A 23,621-nucleotide genomic window follows, 5' to 3' on the forward strand; every position below is an offset into this window, starting at 1 on the left:
ATTGGTATGCAATCTCATTAACCATCTCTCTTCTTTCAGTGCAGTGCCTAAGCTTAGCTGCCTATGCTTACATTTGAGACTGCTTTCCCCAAATGCCACAGCGCCCAATCTGCTAAATGCTTTTTCATACGCAGCTTTGATGTGACGATATTATGTTTTTGTTGCTGAGTTCCACACCTCCATCCTGCCCATGTAATTGTAGCATTTAAGTGTGAATGACTTCATTGCCAAATTGTCTAGTTTGACATGATGAAGGAAAATTTCAGCAGCATAAATTAAGTTCATCAAAACAACTCTCAAATCCCATTAAAAGCTTCACGGAGGATTTTCGGTGATGCGCACAAGCTTTGGGAGTCTTTGTAGTTGTTCATTGTAAAGTGTCCAAATGGCAAAGTTCTGCTTCTCCACCCCCTCCCATTCCAGAGAACATTTATTCTAAATGAGCTGTGTTTAAAGAACTCATGGAAAAATAAACAGGGAGAATGTAAGCTTCATGATCTTTTTTTCAAAACCACTATGTGCGTTTATTTATGTGTATTTTTGTGTGCATACCCAGCACTTCATTAAGAATTATCTGGTGCTAAGCTTGTTCTTCTGTTAGTGCCATTGTCCTGTGTGAACCTACCGGGCCAGCTTTTGGCTAAACCTATTCAAAAATAGGCAGTTTTACCTTTAACAGTAGAATGTATAACAAAAAGTTTATTGTGTGTGGTGTCACGGCTAAAAGTATGAGCTAAAAATAAAAAAGTTATTGCCATGAAGATATTAACATATGTCTCTCTCTGGAATAATGATTTAATAATAGTTATATACTTCACCTAGGGTTTTCATCAAGATTCTTGCTATGTAATTATTTTGTTATGAAGATTATTAAGATGATGACGTTAAAATGAGAGATAATTCTCTGATGAGACTTTTTAGTAAAGAGATGAGCACACTAGACATTTTCTAAGCAGTGGATTTTTTCCAGGTTTGGTCACACTGATCCAGCACATTTAGCATCCCCTATTTTTCATATTAAGTTTGTGATGCTTCCTGGTGCTGCTTTTTAAAAAAGGCAGTAAAGGAGTGTTGTTCAAATGAGACATTGCCCCAGTGTATAGTTGCACAACATTCTATTAATTGCCATTCTTTTTAAAAGGCTATGAACATATTCCGTAAACTGGATTTTCTTTTTCCATTTACCATTTTATCTTTTTAATATTGATAATCTGTCAAGTTTGAAAGAATTTCATTTTAAGGGAAACAACATTACACTTTAGACATGTATATTTCTCAGTAGTCAAATCTATCCTAAGGACTTGAGGGAAATAATACAATTTTAGTGCTAAAAAAATGTTGGACAAGGTGTTGTCGAAGGCTTTCATGGCCGGGATCACAGGGTTGTTGTATGTCTTTCAGGCTGTGTGGCCAGAATACTTCTGGAACATGGCCACACAGTCCGAAAGACATACAACAACCCAATGTTGGACAAGGTTTTTGTTTTTTTAAAGAAAAAAACAGATCAATATTTAGCCATAAAACAGAGTAGATGTGTCTCAAGGAGTCATCACTATCAGAAGTATCATTAATTTTACCGGGTCTATTAGAATAGGATTTGAGCTGCATCCACACTGTAGGATTAAAGAAGTTTGATACCACTTTAACTGCCGTTGCTCAATGCTGTGAAGTCATGGGAGCTGTAGTTTTACAATGTCTTTAGCCTTCTCTACCAACGAGTGCAAGTGCCTCAACAAACTTCAAATCCCAGGATTCCATAGCATTGAGCCCTGTTCTGCCCCCATGCTGTTTTAACTACTTGGAAGGTGAACTGGCTGCACAGCCAACAGGTTGGAGACTATATTGTTGAATCAAACCAGAATTTATTAACTGACAAGAATTTTAGACTTTCTCTCCTTCTGAGTCTCACTACAAAGTCTTTAAGAGGAGAGGTAAAGTCTTTGAGAGATAGACACAGTTCTGGCCAAATCTTGATTTCGTCTTATTATCACTTGACAAGTAATCGTGATAATTAACATGGCGTCAAACTATATTAAGTCTGCATTAAGTCTGCCATGTAGATGCAAACTTAGTCTACATCTAGCCTTTGTTTAAACGCTTTTTTTTAAACGCTTCCCGTCATCAGACAACCTACTTTAAACATAATTAAGACTTACTCGAGTGCATATCTCAGCTATAGTTTGTACTAACCTGGGTTAAACTTAATCCATAGGTTAAGGCAGAATTGATCAGAAATCTGAAAAGTTACTTCTTTTAACAGCCCTCAGAACCTCACCAGTTGACTGGCAAATTCTTTGAATTGTAGTCAAAAAAGTAACTACCCAAGTCTGGAACTGATGTGAATGGGAAATAAGGATAGTAAAAGTGTGTCTAATCGCACTGTTATGAGATCTGGTAGCATTTTGTTCATACTGTCCTTCTGCATATAGGAAAATACTTTATAGTAATCAGTTAAGGGTCTAGTCCTGGTTAGAAGGGAACCCAATAGTGCTCATTTCCTGGAATGGTCAAAATGTTAGTATGTAAACCCCGTTTTCTTTTTGTTTCCTCTTTCTCTGTTAGATCTCAATGAATGTGGACTGAAACCAAGGCCATGCAAACATCGATGCATGAACACCTATGGCAGCTACAAGTGTTACTGTCTAAATGGATATATGCTCATGCCTGATGGATCTTGTTCTAGTATGTCAAGGCCCTTCTCGCTTATTGTTTAAAAAGCAAGAGCATAGACTTTGCTGAATTAAACAAAAATATTTTTTTTAGTTTTTACTGTAACTGGTTACATGAATGTAGCCATTCTTTGACTCACAATTATTACATTTGGGAATGTAATTATGCAGCACCTTAAAGACATGGGTGTGTCACTTTCTTTGTAAATGCAACCCACAAAAATTGTCAGGCTCCTGTTGGCTTCTTTGTTTGAAAATTATTCCACAGAGACCAAATTTCTTCATACTCCCATAAAAGTGAATATTTTGAATACTTACCACATCAAGGACAGGAGAGATAAGAGGTTTTTTTGTGATGATGCACAACTTAAATTTTAGAAGACATGCCAAATAAGATAAAACACTGCTTTTTCCTATGAGCAGAGCTCTTTTTAGATTTTTTTTATTTTACTAAAAGCTCCAGTTTGTGAAAACACATTTTGTTTGTGTAAAATCTATTGCACCAGCAGAAATGAATCTAATGTTAGACATTAAGTCTAGTCATGTCTGACCCTGGGGGTTGGTGCTCATCTCCATTTCTAAGCCAAAGAGCTGGCGTTGTCCATAGACACCTCCAAGGTCATGTGGCCGACATGACTGCATGGAGCGCCGTTACCTTCCCGCTGGAGCCTATTTTGCATTTGCATGTTTTCAAACTGCTAGGTTGGCAGAAGCTGGGGCTAAAAGCAGGAGTTCACTCTGCTCCCCGGATTCGAACCACTGACCTTTCGGTCAGCAAGTTCAACAGCTCAGCGGTTTAACTCGCTGAGCCACCAGAGGCTCCAGTTTTCTATTAGGTAACTGTAATACATATATGGTGCACACCATTTAAACCCAGTGCACAGTTGCCCTATGCTTCAACTTATATCAAGAGCACTTGCCTTAAGTAGTTTTGTTTTTGTTTTTTTGCTCCATGGGTATATTTGTTCTTCAGGAAGTGCATGCCTTTTTCTATTAATATCAACTACATTTTGTCTACTGGCTTCCTGTGTTACAAAATTTCACTTCTACATTATTAAAAAACCCAATACAATGCAATCTGATGTGAGATTTTTGAAATGATATCTCCACAGATGCTCTCACATGTTCCATGGCAAACTGTCAGTATGGCTGCGATGTAGTGAAGGGGGAGATTCGATGCCGCTGTCCATCTCCAGGTTTACAACTGGCATCTGACAGCAGAACCTGCATAGGTATGTCCCAAATACAGTGTGTCTTTTTCTTCTTTTTCTTCTATGAGCAATGGGATATTCTGAGGAGATGTCACTGCTAGTTTTCATGTATGAAAAACATAAAAAGTCATATCTGTTCTTGAAGGCTTTCATGGCTAGAATCACTGGGTTACTGTAAGATTCAGTCAGGCCTTGAATCTGCAAGGCCATTAAATGCTAGACAAGGTGATCAGTTGAAACATTCAAACGTGGCTCAAACAGACAAAAGTTATTTCTCCCAACCTAGATTTTCCACAGATATATGAATCCTACTTGCCAAGTTTCCAACAGACCTCGCATCTCTGAGGATGCCTTCCATAAATGTGAGCGAAACATCAGGAGAGAATGCTTCTGGAACATGGCCATAGAACCCAGAAAACTCACAGCAACCCATAAAAAGTCCTTATACTTATTTGCCAATATTAATTGAATGCAAGAGGAACAATATTGACAGCATCAGATCACTGCAGCAGCAGTCCCTTCCTTGATTCATAATGATTTATACTGTCATTGTTATTTTAACAACAGTAGATCTTCAATTCAAACATGTATGAACAGGAAAAAGTCTTTATGGAGTTGTGAAAATAGAGTCATGTTGAAAGGCCTAGAAAATACCAAGAGAGGACACATTTTTCTGGATGTGGATAAGTGAAATGGTCCCAGGATTCTCTATAGATACCAAAATCTATAGATGCTTGTCCTATTATATATAATGGCATATTAAAATGGCAAAACACGGTTTGCTTTTTAGATTAAAAAATGGAATAATTTCAAGCCTTGGATATGAAGGACCAGGTGGAGATTTCTACACAGATTGTCTGAAGTTGAGGCGAACAAAACTGAAGAATATGTACTTTCATTTCCTGCCTGAAGATAACTCACAAAAATGGGAGATTCAGTGCTAAGTTCTGAGATCTGCCATTCTTGTCCTGGGGACATTTGACAGTTGACTGTATAAATAAATTAATGAAATCAATGTCCTCTGTTTGTGTGGAGATAACATTTGGCATTCAAGAGAAAAAAAATGGAGTATTGATATGCCTTAAAATCAAATCAGTTTTTCTGCATAGTCATTTGTAATACAATCCCAGAACGAAAGGTCATTTCCAGATCTTTCAGCTTTTCTAAGATAAGCATACCAGGGCTTCCCAAATACTAATCATTCATGTATATACATACTCATGTGTATACTGCAACCAGCCAATATTGTGGCTGAAAAGGGTATGAACTCCTGATATAAAGCTTATTCTTGCAAATAATTTGTGCTTTTCTATTTGTAGATGTTGATGAATGTGCCACCGGGAGAGTTACTTGTCCCCGATTCAGAAAATGTGTCAACACTTTTGGAAGTTATATTTGCAAGTGTCACAAAGGTTTCGATCTGATGTACATTGGAGGGAAATACCAGTGCCACGGTAATTAAACAAATGTAACCAGAGCAATTCCTGGAGGAACACTGTGAACATGCATTTGTATTTTTAAATCATGTTCATCTGCTTTACAGAAGAACTGTATGCAATGGGAACAGGGACCTTAGACTGCTACCCTTTTCTGTACTGTCCATAAACTACATGCATTGTTTTATCACCATTTTTGATATCTCCCACCACTAGCAATCATATTAGTATATTTCTTCATCACTGTCCCACTTCACCTGTTGCCCCAGGAGATGTGATGGGAGTAGAAAATTAGATCTAATTCCATTCATTCTCCCTTTCCTGTTGAAAGAAACCTCTCTCAGCAGAATTCCCAAAGCAGTTGCTATTTAACCATAATTGCATAGGAGTTGTTTTTAATTCCCCAAGAGTAATTATGTATAATGCAATTTAGTACTGATTTTTTAGAACCCTTGCCTTTCACTGTAACTGGCATTTCTGTAGCTGGGAACCTGATTTTGATGGTAATGAATGTTCTTGTTCCCAGTCAGCTTGCTTAAAATAAGACAGGTTCCACTTCGATTTGTGTGTTGCAGAATACTAATTTGAGATCTGCTGAGATCTAGGGGCTAAGAAGCGATAGGAAGAATATTTATTTTTCAGTACTGCAAAATCTTTCTATGGTGAAATAATTTGTAAAGCTTAGAAATTTTTAATGTAGCTCTTATTTTTTCCCATAAAATAATTTAAGTTCCCTTAATGAGATGTATTACCAAGAAAGGCTTATGCACATAGAAAAGCTTATAGTTAGCAGAAGAACTTTTCAGACAATCCCCGTGTAAACATCTATCAGCATTTGCATTTACTAGAGGAATAAGAGCTTTTCACCAGCTTCAATAATGATAATTTGTAATTCTAGGGATCATCACTGTATGGTTCACTTGACTGAGTATCGCTATAAGATTTTTTGACATGCAGAATGGCAATAAACTAGCACTAACACAGAGCATTGATACATTTTTATCTATACCTGAATGAAGCATTTATCTGTGACTGGTAGTGGTTGTGCATCTGATTGTATATCCTATCAGCATTTTGGGGAAAAACTGTAAACTTTACCAGTTAAATTCTTCCAATGGGAATTATCCTTCATCAGAATAATGAGTCAGGTACTCATGTCTCAAAAATATTACTCCGTTTATAGCTAAGTATGAGAACAATTTAGAGTTTATATCTTGCTTTTGGAGGGCCAGTATGCATTGACTTGAGTGGCAAAGATACATTGGGTTAGACTGGTAGGACTGGTAGCCACTGTTGGTGAATACCTAAGATTTAAGTTACTTTAGTCACTAGCCTAGCCTGGTGAGAACTGTGTTTCTTTTCCCATTTTTCCTAAACAGCAAACAATTGGCACGGTGGTTAGCACACACTGTCACATCTAACCCATCTGTAGCCATACTCTAATATCGTATTGGTGTGCAACTAGTATGTGGTGTAGGGTTTGAGTGTTGGACTACAACATTGGAGAGCAGGGTTGAAATCTCCAACTGGTCAAAAAAAAACCCACTGGGATATCTTAGAGACCCCCCCCCCCCTCTCTCTCAGCCTAGGGGAAGGCAAAGGTAAACAAACTCAGAACAAATCTTGCCAAGAAAACCCTGTGATTGGGTTGCTATAGGTCACAAATGATTTGAGGGCACACAACTAAGTATACCTAAATGTTGATATACTTTAGAACATGTATCCATTTGAAAATAGTGCAGATGACATCTGTTTTCTAGATATGTTGATGAACATTTGCAGATACAGTAGAGTATCACTTATCCAACATAAATGTGCCAGCAGAATGTTGGATAAGCAAAACTGTTTAATAATAAGGAGGGATTAACGAAAAGCATATTCAAAGTCAAATTACATTATGATTTTACAAATTAAACACCAAAACATAATGTTTTACAACAAATCGACAGAAAGAGCAGTTTGATACACTGTAACGTTATGTAGTCATTACTATATTTATGAATTTAGCACCAAAACATCACAATGTATTGAGAACACTGACTACAAAAACATTGGCTACTAACAAATTGACTACAAATAAAGATAGAATTGCATAAAATGAACTTACAGTAACAACATTGTCGGAAGTTAAATCCATAAAAACTTTAGTCCTTGCTGCCTAGAGAAACAGTTGTGGATCTGGGCGGGAGGCAGACTGCATTGGATAATCCAGAACATTGGATAAGCGAAAGTTGGATAAGCGAGACTACTGTAGTATTTTTGTGCCATCGATGGCATGACTTTCCAGCCCAAATCTTAGAATTACCATTGCTCCTTTCCTGTTCATCAGTTATTCCACTTATTCCACTTTTGTAGTTTTGTGATGTTACTTTTCTTTGCGAGAGACCACTTGTGACTCACCAAATTACAAATCCCAGGAATTCATAAAATGTATCAATGGCAATTAAAGTGTTATCAAAGTGCTATAATTGTATCGTGTGAAAGAGCCCAGAACTAGATTTCACCTTGTCATATAGGGTACTTGTTTCCATAACCATGAGAAAGAGGTTTTGAAAATTATCATGTTTCTTATCTCTGCCACTCGTATGTATAAGTCACAATTAAAATTCTCTCAAAAATAATAAGAAACTTGAACCTTTTTTCTTTGGTAGCCACTACAAAAAATGCAAAAAGTCTTTAAAATCTTGTAGTGAACGAAAGTGTCGCTGCAGAAAGTCACTTCCAAAGCTCACTTAGAATATGTTGGTAGGGAGTTGGATGACAAAATACCACTAATAATTTGTTGAATTCTTTAATGAGTAGCATTAAAATATTTCAAAACAAGAATATGGTTTCATTTACATTTAATGTGATTCATATAACTTGATTAATATGAATACATTATAACTTGCATCATGTATAAAAATACTTTTCTACTTTGTTTTCCTGTTGCAGATATAGATGAATGCTCCCTTGGGCAATATCAGTGTGGCGGTTTTGCACAATGTTACAACACACAGGGATCTTACAAATGTAAATGTAAAGACGGATACAGAGGTGATGGAATGAACTGCATAAGTACGTAATGAGCCTTTTCATCTTTCATTCCAATTCCAAACGAGATGGGAAGAACACTTCATTGTGCAATAAATTTTGTGGCCTGCTTGTGTCCATCTCAATTTCACTGAGTAATTTTAAAGGAATGGGTTGTATATTTAAAGTTTTATGAGCATTGATATACCAGTGTAAAAATACATTTCCTCAAGCTCATTTCATTTTTAGAACTGAAATCCCGTGAACCCAGTTTGCACTTTCATTCTATACATTACTCCAATTGTTTTAATGTTTACTGTCTGCAGTTTGCTTTTAGCAAGAGAGTGATTTTGTTTCCTAAGTCTTTGCTGTAGGTCATTAACACGTTTATGGCATTTTTGGTTGTTCTCAGTTGTTAACTTGTGCAAGTGATCTTAGCAATGAATGCCTCAATGCTATTATATTGATGGTTCACTAAGTAATGTTCACTGATCACTCCAAAGAAGGTTCCCATCATATAGGTTTTCTTCCTTTCTTTGATCTAAAAACTACTTTGATTTCTTTTCTAGTCATTTTAGTTTTCCTGTTGATACAGATGGACCATAATTGATCATTTTCTTAAGCTAAAAGAAAGCTTTTGCAGTTCAGTGGTAGTGTGTGCTCTATTAATTAAATTTATATCACTCGTTTCTGCCAAATTTTGGCAGAAGCCAACTAACAATTAAAAATGCAGCTTAAAAACAAAATGCAAACTAAAAGCAACAAAAGCAACCTATTAAATACTATTCAGTACAGATAATCTTACATGCCAGTGGCATTATTGAATTTAAAAATATAGTTGTTTGCCTGGAGAGGATGGACAAGAGAGTGGATTCTAGAGCTTGGCGACTGCTACCAAGGCTGGCTCTACCTTCCAATACAGTTTGAACTGCATTGTACGGTCAATGTAGATCCATCAGTGCAATTAAATCTCCATTATATTGGACTCCACTGACAGTTGAATGTAGTTCAGATTGCATTATATGACAGTGTAGATCCAGCCCAAGAAGGCCCTTACAGTTAAACCTTTGTATTTTGGAGAGCAGGGCTGAAACATTGGAGAGCAGTTGTCTGCTAACGTACACATTGCTGAGCCTCAACAGTTTTTCATAGAGCTTTTCCTTGTCTGGTAAGAGAATAGTTTGACACTACTTTAACTGTCATGGCTCAATGCTATGGAATGATGAGAATTGTAGATTTACAAGGTCTTTAGTCATCTCTGCCAGAGTGCTGGTGCCTTACTGAATGATGAATCCCAGAATTCCATAGCATTAAGCCATGACAATTGAAGTGGTGTCAAACTGCATTAATGTAATAGTGTAGATGCAACCCAGATCTGTCCCTCATACTCAGCTGCTTCTCAGAAGATCAATAACTTTACTTAATGTAACCCTGAAGGCAGGTATGGAGTCTACTAGATACTGTTGGACACAAATCCCCACTGGTGCCTACCAGCATAACCAATGATAATTTGTCATGGGTTAAACTTGGGCAACATCTGGATGACCACACATTTCCCTTAGAGTAGTTTGCATGGCACGATTGCAAATGAGCTTCAAGTCCACCCAGTTGTTTGCTGCATGCATTTGGCAGCATATGATAATGTTTTAAGAGTGAGCTAAGCATTATGCAAGTAAAGGTATTTGTTCCTAAGCTTTACTTTTTAGAAATAAATTTTTGCATGGAAACAACATGAATAAGAACTATGTTCAGTGAAATTTGCATTGAAGTGGGATTGCTAGTGCACTCGCTTTTGTATTGTCTACAAACTGGAAGTTGGTCATGTGGCATGCATATAAGAGTTTGATGGATTTGAACCAATGATTTGATGATGGAGATCTCTTTCTTTAGAGAACTCAGTCAGTAGCCTTGCTGATAAGTACTAAATCTTTCACCAGCTTTCGCTGCTATTGAAAATGAGACGGGCTTTGGCTCAGTTGAGGCACATGGCAGAAGTGAACAGGATCCTTTTAATGTGGTTCTCTCTGAGACGGCATCTCAGAGGGAAATGTGGGGTAAGGGACTGTCTCTGTGTGTCTTGGTACAGTTCCTAATGCAGTGGAGATCCAATCCTTGGTGGAGTTTTTTCAGGGTAGAAAGCCAACATAAAATTTGTAATAAATTATAAATAGCAGTGATGACATTGTCTACCAATTTATTTTGGTGGGAAAGTTAGATGGTAATTTAGCTTTTAATGTAGTGTAATCCTATGCAACCTGTTGAATTCTTGTTGTCCTGATTAATTTAGTATAAACCTCAGTATCTTAAGCGTCTTAAAGATTGTCATTTGTACTATCTTAAGCCTAGAGTTTTAAAAATGTGATATGCATACCAGAAAACTGGCATTACAACACACATTACACTTGCTGAAAATGTCTCCTTTGGAATGGAGTATCCCTTATCTGAAATGCTTGAAACCAGAAGTGTTTTGATTTTGGAATTCTTGTATTTGCAGATATGTACACAATGAGATATTTTAGACCTGGGTCTAAAAACAAAATTCATGTTTCATATAGACTTCACACACATAGCATAAAAGTATTTTTGTAATATACGTTTAATAATTTAGTGCATGAAACTATTTTTGTGTACCCTCAAACCAATGGAAACAAAGGTTTCACTATCTCAGATACCCATTTGGATTATTTTGGATTTTTGGAGTATTTCAGAATTCCAGATAAGGGATTCTCAACCAGTAGGACAAGAAAACTGTTAAAACTGAAGAAGTCACAGATGTTACAATTAAAATGTGCCAATAAAACCATGTATTGACAATGATAATACATGCCTATTTGAATAAGCACAGCTACAACAGAACTTGACTACTTAAAGCATAGCAGTTTAAGCCACAGATGCAGTTCATATGCCAATTTTTCCCTCTGTAAAATGAATATCTAAAAGTTTTCCCCATCTTATTCAGATGGTCTTGTCTGGATATCTGTTCTTGTTTTGCCCAACTCTACCTTGCTTAAAAATGCTTTCTTGAAGGGATAATTTCTGCTTAGACACTGCTAAAAGGCAATTATTCCCCATCAAGATGACCTTCAGATATATCAGATTACAGCTTTTTGGGGATTGTGAGTTTAGTAGTTTTACACATCTCAAAGATACTTGTTATGGAAGGCTGCTTTTAGCCAATGTGAAAATTTACATTTTCAGACTACAGCTCTCAAACTTTTCTGTTATGCTGGATAGGGTATCCTGGAACGTGTAATCTGAAGAAGTAGTCTTGCCTTCCTTTAGCATGCATTTATATTGCCATATAGACATAGAGAAGTTCCCAACAATCACATTTTAAATGTAGAACAGGAGAAATGGCATTAGCGAAAAGTATGTGTAAAGTGCTAGTACAATACTTTGAGATAACCCTATTCTGAAAGGAGAGTTCAGTTGTTAACATCAACCCTACATTCAGTGGAATTTGCTTATTTGCTTTGCACATAGAGATGACCCTTTTCTCCATCTCCCCTGACCCACAGCTATTCCCAAAGTCATGATTGATCCATCTGGTCCATATCACGTATTTAAAGGCAACACAACCTTTCCTAAAGGCAGTGGTGGCATGAATAATCGGATACCTGACACTGGTATTACAAGACAACCCATCAAACCACCACATATACCAGCCGTAGCTACAGCAAAGCCTACTCCTAGGACAATAAGGCCAACCCAAAGGCCAACTGTGAAGCCAACACAAAAAACATTTACCAGGTTTGTAACAAAGCCTGCAACAACCAAACCAGCTTTGAAGCCAGTGACAAGGCCACCACCAGTGACAAGACCGCCACCAGTGACAAGACCTCCAACACCACCTCCACCTAAGCCTGTCACAACAAGAATATCAAAAGTTACGACTCAAGAACCACTACATGAAACAACGATCCAGCCAGGTTTTACAGCTGACAACAGCATACCAATAGATCCCCAGAAACCACGTGGGGATGTATTCAGTAAGTAACACTGATTTTCTATTTTATACCAATAAGGTGTGAAAAGCTGTCAGTGGGAAATTTCAGACATCTCATACGATGTCTAAAGCTTTTAAATAGCAGTAGCTGCGCTTTGTCTTTTTTGCTCGAAGCTTGGTAATGTAGAAAAAGCTAATAAATCAGGCATACTGTTCCACATGTTTGAGACATTGTGATTTTGGTATATTACATGGCTGGCTGGAATTTATTATGCTTTCTGAACTATGACACACTTTGACATGGTGGAAATTTGGTATCTAGTGGGTATTTAAGGAAGAAGTAGATTATAGACTCAGCATGGTTGTAGTGGGGACCTCATCACACGGATGTTTTCCCTGTGTTCTCTCCAATGGCCATCCCATGATGCATGACCACTTCTGGTGGCTGCCTGTGATACTCTGTCTTTCCAACATACTAAAAGGGAGAGAAGACTCCCTTTTCAGGAGTTGGATGTTACTTGACTCTTGCTTCCAGAAATCTTGCAACACCCCCCCCCCCCAGCATCACTTTCTGAGTCTGGTCTTTTAGGAAGGAATGGAGCCACTGCAAAACAGTGCCACCTAGTCCTATCCCAGAGATACGACTTAGAAGGATACCATGATCGATGGTATTGAACGCAGCTGAGAGGACACACTTTCCCTGTCTAGCTCTCTTCATAGATCATCTACCAAGGTGACCAATGCCTTCTCTGTTCTGTGACCAGGCCTGAGACCAAACTGAAATGGATCCAGATAATCTGTTTCATCCAAGAAACTTTGGAACTTAGAGGCCACCACCTTGTCCTGAAGCTTGCCCAGAAAGGGGAGATTTGAAACTGGTTGAAAGTACCCATTTCTTTATTAAAATTCTTACTGTGGCTTCCTTGAAGTGAATTACCATTGAGCCTTGTGCCAAGGAGGTATTCACCAGCACCTTCGCCCACTCTGCCAGTCCCCCTCTGGCCTGCTTAATTAGCCAGTACGGGCAAGGGTCCAGAGAACAGGTGGTCACCTTCACTTCTCTCAAGATCTTGTCCATGTCATCAGGCTGTATATATTGAAAAGAATCTATTAAAACAGGACAAGCAGATGCCTAAGTTACATCCAAGGAGATTGCATCAACACTAAGCCAGAATGGATCTGAGTGACTATCTGCAAAGAACCTAGCAAATTCTTCACAATGAGCTGTCGATTGGTCAGAGATCCCTGAGTGGGCAGGTTTAAAAGTACTCTGACCACTTGAAACAACTCTCTCGGGCAGTTTTTTGCAGATGCAATGTTGGCAGCAACAAAAGATTTTTGTGCTGCCTTCACTGCCACAGAACAGACAACAACAAAGATCAGAATTTCAGTGTAGTCATTGTTATGAAAAATTCATACAGTCAGCACAACATATTCAATGGTGACCCCTGAAAAAATATTGTTTTTTTACATGAGAGAACATGTCTGCTGGAAGTTGACCATAGCATGCAAGAGGACCTACAAATGCCTAGGGAAATGTTTTTCCTAGAATCCGTAGGTACTTCAATGCAACTCAATGGTGGAAATCAACCAGAGTCACACTGGAGGCCCTAGAATTTCCTAGAGATTATTCAATTTCATTAATAATCAGATCTGTAAAAGTGAAACCAGCAAATGTGAATGGACGATTATAGTCATAAATGTAGAAAAACTGTACAGATTTCTGTGATATAGGACATTATGACTGAACTTTAAAAAGGACACCAATTAATGGAAATCATGATGCCATTTTGGACCCGAATCTATTTTTGAGTGCAATTTTAGTAGAGGCATGATGCTTTTCTGCATGAGTTCATATAGCCATCCCTGAGGTATTTATTGCTAAGCAACTGCCAAAATCAAATTAAAAATAACCTTTGATTCCCACTTTCTGGAATGCGTCCACCAAAAGAGAGACATTTAAAGCCCATGTTGTAAAGACACTCTTTGCATGAGGAAGTATCATATGCAGAGCTGTGCCGAAAGATATTGCATTGCTTTTTATGCCAAGTTGACTTCATGCCACAGACGACATTTGCTGGCTTGTGCATTTCAGCATGCCTGCCAAGAAATACCCAGCACTGTTTCATCTTTAGCACTACCACTGATATTAATTTTAGCACTTGGGAGAGTGTTTGGATAAGTCTGACTCTTCAGGTTCATAAACAGTAACATTGCTGAGCTAAAAGGCAACGTGATTTTTGTTATCTTACAAGAGATGAACAAGTGCATTCTTTTATGTCCTCGGAAGTTAATTTGGCTTTATTTCAGATATTCCCAGTATTAAAGGTCCTCCTCCAAATCATCTGAAAAGTTCTCCCATCCCTGAAATAACCCTTTGGCTCCATTTTCATTCACCTGAACTGTAGGTGCCTCAGTTTGTTAGGATAGGGGTGAGAAATACTAAGGAGTGAGTAAAATACAATACAGTCTGAGAAAAGTGTTACAAGGTGTACCCACACTACAGTTATAGATTTCATACCATTTTAGTTGTATGTTTCCATATAAAGGAAATTTTTTGCAGCCTGTCATAGCTTGTGTGTCTTTCCTTGTTAGTTTTGCCATCTTGACCACACTCTGATGTTGCTTGGCTGAACATGTTTCAATTTCTTTGTGGGGAGGGGTAAAGAACCCTGAATGTCAGTTGGTCCTCCCATTTTTCCCCGAGCATTAAGTAAGGAAGCCTTTCAATAGTTCCTTAATCCAATATACTCCCTTTAAATACTTAAATTATTTAATCCGCTTCTACCTTGCCTACCTGGTCAGCTAGCTAGCTTCTTTCCCACACAATCCTTTTCACCGCATCCCTCTTCCTCCACCCAATAAACACATGGAATGGGAAATCAGGATGCAAAAAAACCTTGCAAACAAGTGAGGGAAGCCCTGACATGTCAGAGAACTGGCAGGCTTCTGAAACACAGCAGACACACAGCTGCAACAAGCACAGAAAAATAGTGTGCCTCCAATCCTGCCAATGTCAATGCCCTTTAAAAGTATCCAAGAAAGAAGAGAGAGGATGAGTGGGTGCGAAACCTATTTCTTAAAAGGGATATTCTTTGTAAGAAAAATTGTTGAGATATATCTGCATTATTTTTCAGTGGAATCCTTTCCATGTGTGCTCAAAAGTGAGTGACTTAAGTGAGTAGATTCCCTGGGTCAGATTACAACATTAATACCTGACACCGAAGAGCTCCTGTTTCGGCTGCCTTCCCCAGTAATTGGGGAATACCATTTAGTCAACATGCATGCCTTGGTATTCAGAGCTATAGATATGTGCAATTAAAAACCATAATAGTCACATCTTATCCTTTAGTTGGTATATGTGGAATCAAAGGCACAGCTGTGCTATCCAAACTTGAGATTCTTTTCATGCTTTGGATACAGACAATTTCTTAAGCTTTTCTGAGTTGGTTAGTCTAATGCAGGGGTCCTCAAACTTTTAAAGCAGAGGGCCGGTCCACAATCCTTCGGACTGTTGAGGGGCCGAATTATTATTTGAAAAGAAATACGAACAAATTCCTATGCACATTGCATATGTCTTATTTGTAGTGCAATACAACAATAACAATTAAAGAACAATACAATATTTAAAAATGAAAACTATTTTAACCAACATAAACCTATTAGGATTTCAATGGAAAGTGTGGGCCTGCTACTGGCCAATGAGATAGTCAAGTTAATTAGGATTGTTGTTGTTGTTGTGTGCTTTCAAGTCATTTCAGACTTTAGCCTAAGTCTAAAATTAATTATTTATTTATTTACTACCTTTATTTACTACATTTATATCCCACCCTTCTCACCCCGAAGGGGTCTCTGAGCAGCTGTATGTACATACAATATATTATATTATTAACATAGCACAATATTAGCATTATATATTACTATATTGAACGATACCACTATACTGTAATATTATATGTAATATATAATATATAATTAATATTATTATATGGTATTATTATTAGTATTATATTGTATAACATTATAATATTTTTATCAATATTATATGTATATACAATATATTATATTATTAAAACTGATATAAAAATATTATATTATAAAACTGAGAGCAGGGGCCAGGTAAATGACCTTGGAGGGCCGCATCCGGCCCCCGGGCCTTAGTTTGGGGACCCCTGGTCTAATGTGTTATTCTTTTAAAAGAATCAAGAGCCCGTTATCGACCCAGCTCCAGAGGAAACTTCAAAATAAATGTACAGACACACGTCTAGGGCTGGGATCTTGATAGTGTACTATGTCACCATAGATGTTCTGTCTGTGTGTTAGAGTGATATTAAATTCTATACACCTTGTAGACATACAGTACATCTTTAGTCCATATTTGCATCAGGATATACCTTCATAAAAGACCCTTCCTTGGTAGTCTGGCCTTTGCAATATGTGTTGCTATCACTATGTGTGTGCTTGTGTATATATGTACCTTCAAGTCACCTGTTAATTTATGGTGACCTTGTCAATTTCATATGGTTTTCTTAGGCAAAGAATACTCTTCCTCTAATAGCTTACAATTAAAAACTTAGCTGAAGATTCATTGTATCAATGACTATGATGCATTGCATCAATGACTATCCCTTGCTAAAGATTTTCTAGTACAATGAGATAGTTTAGTGTGCAGGGATTAGAGTCTTCAGTAGATTTTTAGATCTAGCTATTTGAAGTATTCTTAAAATGTGGCTTTTTAAGAAAAGCCTTTGGATCCTTAGAATTTCATCTTTCTGTAAAGTGGGCCCTTGGTTTCTGCTGAGGTTTGGTTCCAGGGCCCTCCGTGGACACCTAAAATCTGTGGATGCTCAACTCCCATTATATACAGTTGCATAGTAAAATGGCAAAATCAAGTTTTTCATTTTTGAATGGTGGGTGGTGGAGGACAGACTTTATATATCCTTCATTTATATACATGCAGGGTTATAGAGTCCCTTAACATTGTAAGTTATTCAACTTTTAAATTATTCAGTAATTTAATACATTTTATAATGTTTACATTATTTTTATTGTTTGAAATTATAAACTGCTTAAGATTATTTTGGCCTAAGATAGTCAAATTTCATGATTTAGGGTGGGATATCATTGTGCATCTGTATGTCTGTTTGTCTTCAGGTCATCTGTTGTCTTATGGCAGATTTCATAGAGTTTTTCTTAGACAAGGAATACTCAAGAGGTGTTTTTGCCACTTCTTTCCTCTGAAATATACCCCATAGCATCTGGTATTTCTTATCATTCTCCTATCCAAATACTAAGGCTGGCCCTGCTCAGCTTCCAAAATCAGATGGGATGTGGTGCTTTGACAATATTTAGGCAGTTGGGATGTAAATATCTAACAACAACAACAACAACAACAACAACAACAACAACAGATGGTTGTCCCGTTTTTATTACTTCTTTCTCAATAAAGGTTTAATTTACCAATCAGTTTAATCTCATCACATATATTTAATGCACAGATTTTCCTAAAACATTTACCAAAGCTGTATTCCCCCTCCTCACTTAGAATCAGCTTGTAACTGAAACCTTTAATCATAATTAACCACAACACAATTCATTTCCAACCAAATTAAGCCACTGGCAAAAAGATAAAAGCATTCATGATTAAAAGGCAGAGTGAAAAAAATATTTTAATTAGCTCTTTAAAGCATTCGGCTCCCACTAGTTCAGGTTGGCACTCATCAGTTTTCTAGAGGTCTTGTACGGAGGGGTTTGTGTCTGAAACTTTTTGAAACTAAGATAGTGGGGTTCTGCCAAAGCATGCAGAAAATATCAAAATTATCTTTAATAAACATGAGTAAATATAAACATGAAATACCAACTGATCTCCATCAGGGTTGCAGTTGTCACTTCAGATGTATTATGACTTGTTCATAATTTTGGCAAGTCTACCAGAATATATTGCAAAGTTAGAAATTGTGCCTCTAGGCAAGCTTCAAGGAGTTCCTGCCTTTAGATTTAAAAATATTTTTGTTGGAGCAAAGAGATGTTGAATCCAATATAAAGACAGAGCTATTCAAAGTGTGGGTCCATGAGCTGGTTCTAATTCCTCAAAAGGATGATCTCCGACAAGTTCCCAGGAATGAAATAAAGACATCTACCAAATGGGTACATATTTGATTCTAGTTCCTGGCACATTGGAAACAAAATAATTGCCGGTCTCCCACATCACCACTTTAAGACAAAGGCTACAGAGTTCAGGGGACAGATGTTGAATCTGCCAGCAAAAGACCAACCTTGGAATTGTTTTCTTTTGTGAACCATTGCACCAAAGATCCCCAAGCAAGCATGGAAGACATAGTCCCCCAAAAAAACATTTCCATGCATTGGGTTATAGGCAGAAGTGGGTAGAGTCACCTTCTTTTCCTTCCTTTTCTACATGTTTCCTTTTCTCCTTTTCTTCTCCCTTAATCATTCTCTCTACTTGTAATTGCCAGGAGAAGGACATCTAGCCAGATCACTGGTAAACAGCTTCTGAATTTAGGCTGGGGATGTATGCAGTTATTTAGCTGCAACTGTCCACACCTGTGCTAACAGCCATGGTATATTGTGGAAATGCAATGCACGACTCTTGTATTTTGTTTTCATTCTTACTGAGATAAATAAACCATGGCTGAATTGTAATGTTTACAAGTGAGCCATTAGTGAATCACTAAAATGATTGCACTAGATAACTATGTTTATCCTGCAGCCATAGCAAGCAGTGTTTTTCTTCTTTTATTGAGGTTGTGTTGAAAATAAACACAATTCTTACCAATTTTGTGACCCAAAATATCCACTTGCACTACTTATGTGATCAGGAATATTTTTGGAAAGGGGTTTGAGGCATTTTTGGCAAAGACCCACATAGGGTTGGAATGGGCTATCAAGATGTTGGGGGAAATCTTTACCTTTCCTTTTCTGAACTATGAGATCAGATTAGCCCCCACCCTGTCCACATTCTGCAAAGACCTGAAGCCATGGATGTTTAAATGTGCTTTTGAACAATAGGTCAATTGGTAATTTATCATTGCCCAGACGTAACTGTTTACTGCCCTGATTCCAGCACCTTACTCCCACTCCTGATCCTATTGTCTTTTGTTTTGCACATGCCCTGCCCCTCTCCTTCAATTTTAATAGTCCCACTTTAGTACTGATGTTTGCTGATGTATTTATGATGTTTTATCGCTTACTTTTTAAACTATACTGTTGTATTTTTAATTTATATTTGTTGCTTTGGGTTGGTCCCCATGTAAGCCTCCCTGAGTCCCTTCGGGGAGATGGAGGTAGATTATAAGAATAAAGTTGTTGTTGTTGTTGTTGTTGTTGTTATTTTTGTTGTTGTTGTTGTTAAACTTCCAGATTATACCAGGCAGTATGGCTACTGGGTATATACTGAATGAAGAGGTCTGGAACTGGATTCTAAAAAGTTACAGTTTTTAGGTGGGAAGTGGGTCTTGACTGCAAAGATTCATTTTGTGGCTATGAGCCTTCAAGTTTTTTCCATCTTATTTGTCTCACTAAGATTTGGTCTTATCAACAATTGTATTTTTGAGAACAGTTATGGAAGAAAAAATGGAAGTATACAGGAGAAGAAAAGCTGCTGCTTTTAAAACATTGCTTGGAATTTTTGTGTGCACACTTTAGAAAGAAACCCAATAATAACCATTGCTGCATTAATTATGCAGAATGGACCGTCATGAACCAATAAATGAAGCATGGCTAAATTAATTGGAGACTTCAGTACCAGAAGCATTTCCTCTATTTTTACACTAAAGGTGAAATTAGTCAGAGGACTATTTCCTTATCTATTGCACTCATTTATTTTAAATTATTTCCTTCTCCATTTCCCTCCAGTTCCTCGCCAGCCTGGAGTGAGCAATAATCTCTTCGACACATTTGAAATCGAAAGGGGGATCAGTGCTGATGAGGATGAAGCAAATGATGATCCAGGTAACAAATACTTTCCTTGCCTGGAAGCCTGTATGTATTCTTTTGCCAAACAATTTCTTCTTTTTATTTATTGGATGTGATTTTAAAGTCAACTGTCTTGCAGCTCAGCGTTCAGACATTCCAGCCTTCAGGCAAGATGCTTTAAGGAAACTAAGCACATTAAATGTACTGTCAAACAGGAGGCTTAATTGGTCTGAGCTTGCATCATGTAAATATAAAATTTCCAGGGAAAGGGCTGGTTTTGACACTGTTGCCCTAGGCAAAGCAGCAAATAACGCCTTCCCCACACCCATAGATCTAACCACATCAAGGGGCACACTATCCAAACTCAAACAAGTTATCTTGGCATCGGAGACAAAAAATCCCAGAAGCACTTCTCCTCCTTCCTGTTAGTAAAAACACAGTAACAAATTAAATAAGTAATCCTTTTCTGCCTTTCCATGACATCCCCACAGCATTTTCACTCTTGAGACGGTAGAGTTAGTCCTGCACAGAAATATGAATTCAGTTTATAGTATTTCTTATGTTACTCCTCCCTTACCCATCCCCCACCATATACAACCATTTCTTTCAGCAGTGCTGCAGCATTTGGTAATACAGACAATGGCAGACATCTCATTTATTGCCCAAATTATGTCCTGTATTTCTCAAGTATTCATATACTGTGAGACCTTCAAATGAACTGTTTGGTATTGTCCATTAAAATAATCTCATGAGCACATGAAAGATTTAACCAGTATCCTTTTGAAGCTGGCCATTTATAATCTCATATTTTAGGAAGCAAACATTTGTTTTGGGTGTATGCTGTATTTTGCACTTCTGAGTGAAGTACCTACATCTTTAACGTTCGTGCAAACATAATTGTGTTTGTGCTATTATTTTCCACCATGTCCAGTGCTTGAATTATGGAAGAAATTGTAGCCTTAAGCAACCCTTAGTATTAATTTCAAACCCTACCTTCCAAGACCTTTGAATTTTCATGAAATAAATAATGTATATCTATGGATGGAAAGCTTCCAATGGCGCAGTGGGTTAAACGGCTGAGCTGCTGAACTTGCTGATCAAAAGGTCGGCGGTTTGAATCCAGGGTGCGAGTGAGCTCTCACTATTAGCCCCAGCTTCTGCCAACCCAGCAGTTCGAAAACTTACAAATGTGAGTAGATCAATAAGTACCACTCTGGCAGGAAGCTAACAGCACTCCATGCAGTCATTCTAGCCACATGACCTTGGAGGTGTCTACGGACAACGCCGGTTCTTCTACCTTTTTGCTTTTAATTACTCTGATTTTATCTGCTTGGATTTTAATGTATTGTCCATTGAAATGTTTTAAGTTTTTGTCAAATATGTTGTGTCGTTGTTTCGGGCTTGTCCCTGTTGTGAGCCGCCCCGAGTCTCTTCGGGAAGATGGGGCGGGATATAAAAATAAAGTTTATTATTTATTATTATTTACTTAGAAATGGAGATGAGCACCACACCCAAGAGGCAGACACGACTGGACTTGATGTTGGGGAAAACCTTTACCTTTACTATCTGTAGATGGACTTTTAAAGGAGATGCTAGGGAAAGGGTAGCACTGAAAATAAATGAGCTCATTTGCTCTCTGCATGTTGCATTACACATAATGCTTGCAGGTTTCCTTTCTTTTTTTTGCAAATTTGATATGACAATTTTATTTTATTTTTAATCATTTTATTAGGAAATCTAATATAAGAATTATTCAGCATTCCAGATGCTATTGAATTCGGAAACCTGGCAACCCTAGAAAATGTAAATACTGTGGAGGAATACTGGAGGATTGCATGATTTCCATCCTTGCTATATTTTAACGATACAGTTCATCTACAAAACCAAACCTTTGCTTTGTTATTTGCAGCTATCCTTGTTCACAGTTGTAACTTTGATTATGGTCTTTGTGGATGGATGAAGGAGAGAGATGATGATTTACACTGGGAACCTGTTAAAGACGACTCAGGTACTATTTGGTTTCTGTGGATTTAGTATAAATCATTAAATATTCAGAGGAAAGAACTGTACCTCAGCCTTCCTGCATCTTCAGACTTTAGTTGCTATCATCCCTGGTCAACATGACTAATGGTAAAGAATTATGGGGATTGAAGTTCAAAACATCTGGTGGAGGTCATCCAGTTGGGGAAGGCATTCGTAATATGATATCTTGAGTCCCATTATTGGGATATAAATAAGTAGAGTCATAATAGGTTTCCATCTTATGCCGCCGCAATCAACATTTGACTAAGGCATTTTCCTTCTTTTTTAAAAAAGTTTTACATTTGTGATTTAAGAGGACTTTGAGAAGACTCTTCAGAAAGAAAGATTTTGGGACCTAGAAGTGGTTTTGCCAGTTTCTTCCTCTAAAACATATTTCCATGCAGGGACATTATTTCCTGTTCATAAAAAGCTGTCCCCTAAGCAGAAAATTGCAGCATTTTCTCTCTAGGAAATGGTTGTAAAGAATATATCCCAAATAGCAAAGATTCTTGATGCTATGTGTTGTCGAAGGCTTTCATGGCCGGGATCACAGGGTTGTTGTATGTCTTTCGGGCTGTGTGGCCATGTTCCAGAAGTATTCTCTCCTGACGTTTCGCCCACATCTATGGCAGGCATCCTCAGAGGTTGTGAGGTATGGATAAACTAAGTATTCTCTTGATGCTACATTGTCAAGATTTCTCAGCATTTGAAAAACACGTTTTTGTGATCATTTTAAAAATATTTTTGAATATTCCTTCCATCCTTAGCCATTATGTGGGATAGATATAGATACAAATTGAAGATTGCTGGCTTTCACGGACCTCTGTAGGTAAATAAAATCAATAGATCTGAGCCTTTCAATCCCCCGGTGTTACTGTAATATAATATAAAATATATTTATCCATTAGGAAATGTTTTCAATTTTGAAACTTTTAATAAAAATAGATCAAAATAAGAAAATCCCTCAGGGAATATTTCGTTTTGAAATGGTTAATAAAATGAGATCAAAAAACAAGGAAATGCTCGTTAGCATAGTGATAAGATATTTATATGGCACAAAGGATTATTTATCTGAGTTCTGATCCTATACATGAAAGGATTAGTGAAAAAGTATTCATAGAGCATGCCTTTCTGATTTTGTCTATTCTAAATGGTGCCAGTCCTCTGGTTTTCATTTAGCATTTTGAACAGATAACTTTCCAAGAATAAAGATGTACTCTCCCATTATTTGACTTCAAAGGAAGGGTGCATTGGAGATCCCTGGAGCCTTAGAGTGAATATACACTGTAGAATTAATGAAGTTTGATACCACTTTAACTGCCAAGACTCAAAGCTGTAGAATCATGATAGTTGTAAATTGGTGAGGCACTAACACTATATGGCAGAGAAA

The 23,621-nt window shown here is 37.4% G+C and overlaps 1 protein-coding gene across 10 annotated transcripts in view; it reads left to right on the forward strand.

Annotated features, from left to right (window-relative positions):
* npnt (nephronectin) overlaps positions 1-23,621 on the forward strand; it is a 70,175-nt gene that overhangs the window by 34,909 nt on the left and 11,645 nt on the right. For 6 of the 10 annotated variants that reach the window (XM_062982945.1, XM_062982946.1, XM_008119191.3 and 3 more), the window contains 8 exons: positions 2,563-2,682; positions 3,782-3,901; positions 5,200-5,334; positions 8,251-8,373; positions 10,266-10,382; positions 11,847-12,317; positions 20,150-20,245; positions 22,119-22,217. In XM_062982945.1, coding sequence (XP_062839015.1) covers positions 2,563-2,682; positions 3,782-3,901; positions 5,200-5,334; positions 8,251-8,373; positions 10,266-10,382; positions 11,847-12,317; positions 20,150-20,245; positions 22,119-22,217 — 1,281 coding nt within the window. The remainder of the gene's footprint in view (positions 1-2,562; positions 2,683-3,781; positions 3,902-5,199; positions 5,335-8,250; positions 8,374-10,265; positions 10,383-11,846; positions 12,318-20,149; positions 20,246-22,118; positions 22,218-23,621) is intronic. The other 4 variants (XM_062982947.1, XM_062982949.1, XM_062982950.1 and 1 more) reach the window with 1 other exon arrangement.

Source organism: Anolis carolinensis, chromosome 5 (assembly GCF_035594765.1).
Source record: "Anolis carolinensis isolate JA03-04 chromosome 5, rAnoCar3.1.pri, whole genome shotgun sequence".
In the NCBI taxonomy this organism is placed as follows: Eukaryota; Metazoa; Chordata; class Lepidosauria; order Squamata; family Dactyloidae; genus Anolis; species Anolis carolinensis.